Genomic DNA, 12,062 nt, shown 5'->3' with positions numbered 1-12,062 from the left:
AACCTCGTCAAGAAACGGGTCATTCTTGTTGTGTAAAAGAAAGGAAGATGACACTTCATAACAATTGTTTCTTCTGGTTGTTGTTCAATTCGTGAGGCATCCATTTATCAAGTTTTTTGTCTTTCCACTCTCTATTAAGATGTTGGAAATACGTTATGTCTAATTCAGAAGCAAGTTCTTGAACAGTTGTGTGTGAATTGGCTTTGACTAAGACTTAATTGATCGTTATCAACATCCAATGGCCAACCACTACACTCACCATCTTCAAGACTCTCGTCACTGCCACAAAATTTCTTAAACCACCATTGTGCTGTGTGTTCATTAGTGGTTCCTGAGCCTAACACTTTGTTGATATTGCAAGCTGTTTCAGCAGCTTTTTGGCCTAGCTTGAATTGAAATATGAAAATTGTGCAAATTTGCTTTTTTTCATCTTGTATTCAACATTGTGAAAAGACAATTATTTTAAAATGATTAATTAGAGCGAAAAATGCTCTTTTAAATAATATATATATATATATATATATATATATAAAGGTATTAATGAAAACTTATTTGAAATCCAAATTAAAAATTCTGCAAGAACTTTTATGTCAACCTAATATCTATCTATATATATATATATATATATATATATATATATATAGTAATTTATAAAATATATATGGCGATTAAGCTACACTAAATATTCTGCGTTTCATCCACTGTAGGATTCGTCAGGCTTATGCGCGAATTTTGTGGTTGCTTCTTGTTTTTATATATGTTGAGGATTTCTAGTTAGCCAATCAGCTTTCTAGTATCCACCGCGCCCCCTCCTATCAGCCAATGGGCATGCATTTTATCGAACAAAGGATCTGTTTTAGAACTAGGTTAGTGGTTTAAGGTGGATCTTTCCCTCCTTTTTTTATTTTTCATATATATATATGAATATACCTATGTGTATTTTTTTTTTTTTTATATATGAATATACCTATGTGTACACACACACACATATATATATATATATATATATATATGTGTGTGTGTGATCGTTTATATATATTCATGTTTATTTAATTTGTTTATTTATTTGTTTTCTATTGTTATTGTTAGTTTTAAAGCTATTTTGTATCGCTATCCTAGAGTAAGTTTTATTTTGTGAACACAGTTGTTTGCTATTTCTCGTCTACAGTTTAATAGATTTTGAGGTTCTTTAAAGTACAGGATAGCAAATTTTTCATGGAGGCATAATTTACATGGGTCGTCTAAATGTCTGCACGTGGTAGCTTGTCTCATTATTTTCCATTCGACTACCGGCGAATGTCCTCTTTCTTTGAGTTCCCAGTATTTATTCGCTAGTGTTGCTTTTATACGGTGTTTTTTATTTTTGAAGGTACTTTTGTGGTCATAGTATCGGGTTTTAAAATCTAAGGAAGTCATGCCTATGTAATATTTCTTGTTATTCGGGTTTTCTTTCGCAAATATTGTTGCTTGATAAACTACACTTTTTGTTAGACATTTATTTTGGACTGGGCAAATAGTGCGGTGTCTACAATTGCATTTATCTTGTATATATATATCTCAAAGACAGACATTGTCATCAAGTAGACTTTCTCTTTTACCCCATAAAAATAGACCCTTGACTCTCCTAATTTGAAATGAAAACATTTATCTCCGGGGTATGATGAGTTATACACCAACTTATACTTTTATCTGTTCTCTGTATCAAGCATCATTTTGCATTTATAAATATTTATAAAGGAGTATCTAACGCACACATCTTGGCTCAGTCAGCATTAAATAACACAAATGGGGATGCCAGAGAAGATGAAAGGGACACTCATTTCATTAGATTAAAAAGTGGATGCTAAGTTTACTTTCAACTTATAACTCCACTCGCTTCCCTTATTTTGTCTTTTAGTCTTTACATTGCATGTAGGATTATTCTGACAAAGGGGGAAGAATTACTGTTTTCTGGATCAAAATCTAATCATCTTACACTTATCGTTGGCTTTTTTTTTTAGCTCTTTATATCACATGGCTTCATGCCTTGTGTGAAGCGACTTCCATTAAAAAAAAAACTTTGATCATCGAGACAGATGGTTAACAACATCGAAAAGTGAATTATTTTTCTAAAAAAGGTCTTTTGGTTTATCATCTACTTTAAAAATGTAGCAAGGCACACACCTCAACAGTGGCATCATCATCGTCGGCCGTGTCAGCAGAAGCCCAGCTACGAGCCTGGGATTGTTTCTGCTGCTGTTGTGATTGCTGCTGCTGCTTTTTTGGCTGCTGCTTTTGTTGCTGTGATGATTGCTGCTGTTGATCACTTTGCGAAAATGATGATGATGGTTGGTCTTGCACAGCATCATTGTCGAGTTGATCTTCTGTTGGACGAAAGAAACAGAAATTAGTTTTGCAGATTTAACAAAAAAAAACAAACTAAAAGCAAAAACGGATATCTGTTAAGATGTGTTTAGCAATTTGTGGCAGTGATTAAGACAAAAGATTGGTCATAAGATTTTTGGCTTGGAATCAATATATTTAGAAGTTTTGGGTTAATTTACAATAGCTGATGAGGTTCTGACAGAGCTTTAGCAGATGAGGAGATGAACTGGTCAACAATGAAAATGATGCCTCGACAAACAGCTATCAATAGATAACGTTTTAGAGGTCTCTTATCACACACACTCAAATTATTCAACTGATTTTAAAATAGTGTTTTCTTTTTTTATTACATTTTCACCCCAAACAAGGCATATTGCCACTTTGATGTAGAGGGCTACTATCAGGGACATAAGCTACAGGGGTACTATGTGGGGAGTTGGACAGCAAGATGTTGGTTCACGTTGCACTTGAACTTCTGCATGTCAGTACAGTTGAGGAAGCAGGCACTTGGAAGGGAATTCCAAAGTCCAGCAGTTCTGGGGAAGAAACTACTGGAGTAGAAGGCTCTCTTACATCTAGGGATCTCAACTGTGAAGGGGTGGGATTTTGCTGCTTGTCAGGTTTGTTGGGGGTATTTACATTGAAGGGGTACAAGTGCTTGCAGTTCGTCGGAGCATTCACCGTTAAAGTACTTCTAGAACAGGCAGAGGGATGCTACATTTCGTCGATGGGATAGAGGCTGAAGCTTAGATGACAGTTCAGGACCTATCAGGTTGGCGACTCTCTTTTGAACCTTATCTAGGAGTGAGAGACTAGTAGCAGATGCACCAGCCCAAATATGACAACAATACTCCATACACGGGCGAATGGTGGCCTTATAGAGGTACAGGATACTTTCGGGCGTTAGTAGCTTTCTTGTTTAGCGATGCTGTTTCAGAATGAGAATTGATAATTTGAATTATTCAGATTCATCTTGGTTGTTATTTTAATGTTTCAGCTGATCAAGGATGGAGGCTACATCTTTGTAACACGTTAAAATTAACAACCAAGTAGTAGTCTGAATTATCAAAATTAAAATGCTATTTTAAATTGACTAGCCAATCTTCTCTAAGTTGTAAGTATGCATCTAAAAAATATTTTTCTAGAATTTTAATGGCATTCACCTTGGTCTTCGTTGGCCTACACTACATCCCAAATCATAGCGGACACATGTATGGTGGTCTTCAGCAAGGTCGCACAAGATGGCTAACCAACCATGATGTCAATGTTGAAGGTCAACCACCTGTGGATCTGAAAGCACAACCAAGTCTTCCTTGATGGTTATGGTCCACATCCTCAGCTATCCACTAGAATCCCAGTCGAGAAGTAGGGAAGATTAAATCACAACTTAATTCTCCCTTTGGATGACAAACCGCATGTCAAAACCATTAAAGATATTGCTACAAGACAGACAGCAGAAATTTTAGATTGAGATAACAGCAGTTGGGACACTGTCAGCCCATAAGTAAGATGGGAGCAGTTACACATTTTCAATATATAGATTCTATGTTTTTTATTCTTGAAGTACTGTTAAAAAAGGAAGGAAGAAAGAATCGACCATAACATGGGATTCATCAGGATTAGTGAGGAGTCCAAGTTCGAACTGGGTTCTTTTTAAAGAGACAGATTCTACTCGACTGATAAACTACTAAACACTAGGATTAAAAATTTTACTTACCTTCATCAAATTCCTCAAACTCTGCAAACTCATTGTCTTCTAAGTGAGCGTCATATTGATTGCATTTGACGCAATGCACCAGAAGGGTCAGAAGGCCAAGCACAAAAAACAAGTCACGTACAGTCAACTCCATATCCTGAAAAAGACAAATTATTTAAGATTCAAATGTGAATTCATGTCTTGAGATATTAATACTCAAAAAAGTTCAGATGTCATATATATATATAAACAAAAGAAATGTGTGAATATATATATATATATATATATATATATATATATATATATATATACATACGCTGATGACACCACACTCTATAACAGGCACAAGGGGAAATGAACACATATCTAAAGAAGTGGCAGAAACACTAGAGGAAGACCTCTAATCTGTAGTGGAATGGGGACAAAAATGGATAGTAAAATTCAATGTTGCCAAAACTAAGTTTATTTCCTTGAATAATTACAAGAAACTTTCTCAACCATATGGCTATGACTAAAGATACATTACATGAAAGTACTTCATTCAAACTCCTCGGCTTAACGTTCACAGAGAACATGAGTTGGAAAAGATACATTGAGAGCATTGCCAGGGCCGCTGCGAGAAAGGTGGGCTCTCTCTACCATGCTAGAAAGTTACTTACACCTGGAAGTATCCTGTACCTATACAAGGCCATCATTCGCCCATGTGTGGAGTACTGTTGTCACATTTAAGCTGGAGCATCTGCTATTAGTCTCTCGCTCCTGGACAGGGTTCAAAAGAGAGTTGCCAAACTGATAAGTCCTGAACTGTCATCTAAGCTTCAACCTCTGTCCTATCGATGAAATGTTGCATCCCTCTGCCTGTTTTACAAGTATTTTAATGGTGGATGCTCCGATGAACTACAAGCCCTTGTACCCCCTTGACATAAATATTCCCGACAAGCAGTCAATTCCCACCCCTACACAATGGAGATCCCTAGATGTAAGAAAGCCTTCTACTCTAATAGTTTCTTCCCTAGAACTGCTAGACTTTGGAACTCCCTTCCGGGTTCCTGCTTTCCAAACTGTATTGACATGCAGAAGTTCAAGTGTAATGTGAACAGACATCTTGCTGCTCAACTTTCTACATAGTATCCCTGCAACTTATGTCCTCGATAGCAACCCCCTACTTCAAAGTGGCACTGTGCCTTGTTTGGGGTGAAAATAGAATTTAAAATAAAAAAATAAAAAAACACACACACACACACGCGTGTATATATGTTAAGTGTTGAGACATTATGTTAAACAAAGATGGCGGCAGTAAATCAAATCGGCGAAGAATTAATGCAGTCCCGATCTCGAGTGTTAAGTAATTCTTAGTAACAAAGATGGCAACGAAGCATCAATGCAGTCACGATTCAGTTGTTTCAAAATTCAACATTTTTTTTATAATAAAATTAGAAGGCTTCTGATTGGTTGATTTTCCTAACTGAGTTATAAGTAAGATCGGCGGAATCATTGGGGTCATACTCTCATTAGAAGTCAAAAACATTTTAACAATATGTAAGGTAAGACAGACATAATCAAAGGTTGTAGAGAGTCAAACATAGACAAACTAATGGTCCCCTTTGTTTAACTTGAAACCGACAGTATTGATGTTCTTCTGTAACACATAAATATATATTCAGAGAATGTAGATGAACCGTAACCCAAAGGCAAAACTGTGGGGAGAAGGGGAAGGGTTAATGATCATCCGCTATTCTACTCTTAACTAAATGTAGTTTGATCCGTTTGTTCGACACCATTCCTTTCATTCTTTCCTCATTTGTTCATTTTCATTTCAGCAATCACCACAATACCACATTTACTTTATGGGGTACCATGCACTATGATCATGACCTCAAAATTGGAAAGTCCGGGCAAGAAAAATGTGTGAATATTCTACAAAAACTTAGCAGAAAAAAACTTGACAAGTTCATTTCAATAAGTGTTTTAGATTAGGTTAATCCAGGATTTGAATGAAATATGGCATTGACATTGGATTAAGGATAATCCTTTCATGTTTTTATTAAACAAATTATCCATTCATGGATGATGCAATAAATATGCTTACAAAAAAAAAAAAAAAAAAAAAAAAAAATCTGTCATTTATTTGTTAGAGAAATTGACTGTTTTTTTTTTACGAAAAGTTTTCTTTTACACGATCAAATTCGAAAACTAAAATTCATTCAATATAACAGACCACTTATACATTGTTTGAATTCTAGAAAATATCTAAAATTTAAGCTTAAGATGTCTTAAAAGAAATTGAAATTCAGGGAATCTTGATCAATTGATGTCTATGGATCAAATTCAAAACAAATTTGAAATGTCTTAATTTTTAAAGAGCGAGGGTGGGAGGAGGGATATTATGCCCCCTAAAATTTAATGCAAATCTGAAATATTTAAATTTTCAAACGGAGGTTGTGCCCATAAAATACTCTAAAAAACTGAAATTTGGGGAATATTTATTACTTGATGTCTCATATCTATTGTTAAAATTTTACAAAAATTGAAAGCATCTCAATTTTCATGAAAGGTTTATACCCTTTTTTTATATAAAACTAAATAAATATAGCCCACACTATGAACCCTTATGCCTAGAAGTTGTATTCCAGCATTAATAATCAGGAGTAAATCTTGTACATCTTTATAAAGAATTTAAAATTTAGCGGTTGAAAAGACCAGACAAGTGAAAAATTGATTTTAATAAACACATCTATTTATTAAAATTAAATTGAAAGACTTTTATGAAAGAAGGAAAACAAAAAACTATCTGTATTTCCTGAAGAAGATTTTATTATTCAAAAATATGAAAACAAAAAAAAAATTCACTTTTATTATAATAGATATGTTTATTAAAATTAATTTTAAACTTGTCGGGTCTTTGCAATTGTTCAATCTTAAATTCTTAATATTGAACGCTTTTCAAACAGTGGATTCCCTATTATTAAAGATTAATATATATATATATATATATATATATATATATATATATATATATATATATATATATATTTATATATATAATATATATATAAATACAGACAATTACTATATATATATATATATATATTATATATATATATATATATATATATATTCAGAGGTGAAGCAACCAATGAAGTTTTAAGGTTAATGCAAGAGTCTTCAATATGGAAGGCAAGATATACATTTATATGTTGCGACGACGCATTCATATGGATTCTACTTTTGTATAAGTAATATCGTCTGAAGAGGTTTCTAGTTACTTGTAACTGGTTGAGCGAAACATGCTCATGAATGTGTAGCAACATATAAATGCTTTTGTAAAACAAATAAAAATGTTGGAAGAATTAATCAGAATCGGGAATCAGAAAAATCAGAACTTATTGGAGTATCTAAATAAGAAAAGCCTTATTTCCAATTTCAAAAACGTTTTGTTTAAATAAAAAAACAAAAAAAAAATTAATTTTTCATTGCATACAATGGAAAATTAAGTTACTAATGTTAAAATAAATATTTTTATTGATTTCGTACCAGAAAAACTAAAGTCTATAGATCACAATAATTAATTCAAATAAAAGTGAGACCAAAAAATCTTTGACTCATTATTTTCAATCAATTACGGGAAAAAATTAGAGAAAAAAATTAGTTATTATTAATTTACTTCACCGACAGTATATGTAAAGAAAAATGACCAATTTGTTGAAATGTTTACAAGAATGTAAACAAAAAAAAAAAAAGAAAAAGAAGGGTACGACCACAGGGAAAACTATACAGGATTGTCTACAGGTGTATAAAATGACCCCCAAGGACATGTTCCATCTTGCGGGTCACCAGCGGAAGCCATGTTTAATATTAAGAGTTTAAACAAACCGTTACCAAATCATCAGAAATCAGAACGAAAAATGTCAAAAAAAAAAAAAAAAAAAAAAAAAAAAAAGAAGACATTTGCAAATCGGAGAATAGTTTTTTTGTTTTTTTTGTTTGCAAATGTTAAAAAATCAATTCAGGAAAAGATATTCTGATACTGTGGAGGACAACACTACAGACGAATTAATGGATGTTGTGTCTGACACAATCAAGTCATAAGTCCCATAATTTCAAATGCAAATATCTAAAAGGAAAAAACAAAAAACACAGACTTTGTGAAAGTCAACTCCAAGGTAAAAAAAAAAAAAAAGAAGAAGATACTGACTCCTTATGGATTAAAAGACAGACATTATGGAGTAAGCTGATACACCTATTTCAGGAATAATGAACTTACTCGGACATAATAAATATAGTTACATCTAACATGTCTTAGATGTGTGTTATTCATTTGGCCACTCGCTCCAATCGCTAATATATTCTAATCTTGATAACCAGTCTGGCAGAAACTGGATCCCTTCGATAGCCTTTTATCTAGTGAGCTAAGGCATTCATCCTGGACAGTTCTAGGAGGTCTACCCTCTCAAACCTTGCCTCCTATCTTTCAGGTTGAATAAGTTAATTGCTTACTGCTTAAGTGCCCCAACTGGGGAATGCCGACAGGATTGCCCAAGCAATTTTTAAAAGATCAGAGTGCTCCTCCTTTGAGTGTGCTAACTTAACTCTCATCACATTCCAACCTTTTGTCATATCTTCCTGCCGTGGGAAAGGAAGTAAATACCAGCGATTTGTGGCAGTTATGGCCCCAGAATCATGATGTGTACTTTTGTAACATACTTTTGCCAATACACTTTTTGCTAAATATATCACTGTGTTTGTCTTGATTGACTACAACACATATTCATTTACTCTTGTAACTTGTCATTTTTCTCTAATTACATGCATATTACTTGTACATATATAATGAACATCTATGTATGTATACGTTATATTAACAGGCTGCCCGATCATAAAATATGCTCAAATATGATATTTTAATTTATACAAATCTATTTATTATTATATTGTACTAAATATATAGTAGTGATTTCAAAACATATATATATATATTAGCAGTTCAGCACGACTTTGCTCGAACCCTATGTACTGTTCATAACTTTATGGGCATATATATATATATATATATATATATATATATATATATATATAAAAATTGACTCATGTCCAGGTAACCTAAATCTAAAATTTCAAGTGTTTAGACCCAAAATTGGCAGAGGAGTTTGCTAGAGTCTGCAAAGGTCAACTCTTTCAACTTTGACCTCTTGGCAGCCAAATTTTCGCCCAAAAACTTATTAAAAAGCTTGCTACATGTCTGAATACCTTTTATGTAAAATTTCAAATATTCAGACCCAAAATTGGTTGAATAGTTTGCTATAGACCGCAAAGGTCAAATCTTTTGAACTTTGACCCCTTGGTAGCCAAATTTTTGTCCAAAAACCGATTAAAAAGCTTGCCATGTCTGACTATACTTTATGCAAAATTTCAAATGTTTGGACCAAAAATTGAGAGAGACTGCAGAGGTCAAATTTTTTTTAAACTTTGACCCCAATTTTGGCCTCTTAACATTTGTTCTGAGCTCAAATCAAATTAAAAAATTTGATCCTTGTCCAAGTAAAATTTCAAGTATTTAGATCCAAAATTGGCAGAGAAGTTTGGTAGAGTTTTCAAAGTTCAAATTTCTGGCCGAAAACCGATTAAGAAGATTTTCCCAAATCTCAATACCCCTTATGTTAGATCTCGAGTCTGTAGACTAAAAATTGACAGAGTAGTTTTTCCTTAGCTCTATCATTAACCCAAAGTCAGAGTGGCCACCTCCATACCCTCTCACAATTGCACAAAGACCCTCTTAAAACCACACATAATCGTCTGGGGTGGGAGGTTAACGGAAGGTATTAATCTACAATAATACCAAAGAAATATTGCAAAATATTCATTTTTAAACAGTCCTAGATTTCGATTTCAGTTATTTGTACATATAATGCATTACAATTCAGCTTTGAGTTCTTTAACTTCTTTTCTTTTAATGAATACATGGCATTTTTAAGGAATTGCAGCATATTTATGTGCATTTACTGCAGATTATTTGGAAACAGAACATTGCTTTTACCCTCCATTAAAAACGACCTTCGTGGGAAGTTTAAAAGCAATGCCATTTCTGCAAGTCATCTTTTTGATTGACTACGTTAAATTTGAATGCTTTATACTTCTGGTCGCGTCATGGTGTAGCGATAAGACGTCAGGTTTTTTTCACTTTCTTTTTCGCCTTCACGTCACAGGTTCGAGCCTGCCTGCCTACTATCACTTTTTTTTTTTACACCTCCAAACACCCGGGCAACCGGCGGGCACCCAGGCTAGTATAATAATAAATATGAAATCTGCATTAATCAAAGCAGCCTGCTAGTATATATATATATATATGTATATATATATATATATATGTATATATATATATATATATATGTATATGTGTGTGTATGTATATATATATATGTGTGTGTGTGTGTATGTATGTATATATATATATGTGGGGAAGAGAGTAAGATCGATTCTTTAAGAGGAGACTTATTAGGTTAATGCAAAGCTCAACAATTTGTTTTGGAGCTTAGTGTTAAGTTTTGAGACATTGTGTTGAAAAAAGAGGGCAGCGTAGTTCACATCAGTAACCAAGATGGCGGCCAAGAATCAAATGCGGTCCGTGGTGTAGTTAACCTCTTAAGTTCTGAGATATTGTGTTGAATAAAGATGGCGGCATAGTTCAGATCAGTAACCAAGATGGCAGCCAAGAATTAAATGCGGTCCGTGACATAGTAAACAGCGAACTGATTGAATCCAACATTCGACAATTTTTATAATAATTTGGAGACGTTTTCATTGGTTGTTTATAAAAATGATTGGCGAATCCATTCGTCTCATACCCCCATTAGGAGTCAAAAACATTTTACATATAGAGTATCAATAATAAAAAAAAAAAAAGAAAATGACAATATAAAATATTTTTTAAAAAACATTAATAATAAATAGAAGTTCCTCTGTGAAAAATGCAGTCATTATTCAAAAAAATCCATTTTTAAAAAATATTTCAATACTGCTTTGCACTCAACAAGGACCTAAAAACTTTCAGAACTTTCTTCTACCGTAAATTTTCTTTATTGTAGTTTTATTTTATTTTTATTTTTTTCACTTGACTCTTTATATTTTTATCTTGTTATACTTATTTTTTTTTTAATCTATTTTTTATTCTCCTATATTTAATAACTTTGTATTTCTTATACCTTTGTTATTTATTATTACTCTATAATTCTTTACAAATTTATTTATTGCAAACTATCTTTCTTAGTTGTTGTTTCATGACGTTTCGGCCAACTATTCCCCTGGTCTTCATCAGGTGGTAACTGCGATGGGATAGGAACTCCAAATCTCCTAACTCTCAGCGATTACTGCCATCCATAGTTGTTGTCGTCTCACCACGTTTTTGGCTAAGTAAGCCACTGGCCGGCTTTGGGTAAGATTGAAACCGCTATCTTCAGACAATTCTCACCTTAAACTGTAGAGATTCAACGTCTCTATCCCATACTCCTTTGTATTTTTATGCCTTTATTCTACCATCTGTTCATCCTCTATTTTATTCTACCATCTGTTCATCCTCTATTTTATTCTACCATCTGTTCATCCTCTTATTTTATTCACTAAAAAAATCTTTCTATATTGTATCCCTTGTAATTTATCTTCTCACATTTATTATAGTATTATAATATTATTCCTAATAATTTATATTTCATTTAAATACTGTTAGAATTTCAGATACCCCTTCTAAAATACACTGAGATAGCATAAATCCCTATTTCAAGTAAACCTCTTCCATAACTATAACCCATTAATACATATGATTAAATAAGCATCTTTTTTCAATTCCCTTATCCTATATTCACCCTAAGAGTTTAATCACACATATCATACACATATATTGAACGCACCGTGGCAGACATGCTATATACTTACTTTCACTATATAATAAAAGCTATACTCCTCTTCTTGCTTAGTCACAGAGATCACTCTAGTTCTCCCACACCCAAAT

The 12,062-nt window shown here is 33.1% G+C and overlaps 1 protein-coding gene across 2 annotated transcripts in view; it reads right to left on the bottom strand.

Annotated features, from left to right (window-relative positions):
- The window catches only part of LOC145291520 (PAT complex subunit CCDC47-like), a 102,531-nt gene that overhangs the window by 25,236 nt on the left and 65,233 nt on the right, over nt 1-12,062 (bottom strand). For both annotated transcript variants that reach the window (XM_080137504.1, XM_080137505.1), the window contains exons 2-3: nt 4,082-4,217; nt 2,164-2,363 (exon numbers count right to left, since the gene is read on the bottom strand). In XM_080137504.1, coding sequence (XP_079993630.1) covers nt 2,164-2,363; nt 4,082-4,217 — 336 coding nt within the window. The remainder of the gene's footprint in view (nt 1-2,163; nt 2,364-4,081; nt 4,218-12,062) is intronic.

Source organism: Euprymna scolopes, chromosome 12, assembly GCF_053919585.1.
Source record: "Euprymna scolopes isolate OS-2025 chromosome 12, ASM5391958v1, whole genome shotgun sequence".
Lineage (NCBI taxonomy): Eukaryota > Metazoa > Mollusca > Cephalopoda > Sepiida > Sepiolidae > Euprymna > Euprymna scolopes.
Note: the sequence above shows the minus strand (reverse complement) of the source record. Positions and strands in the feature narration are given on the sequence as shown.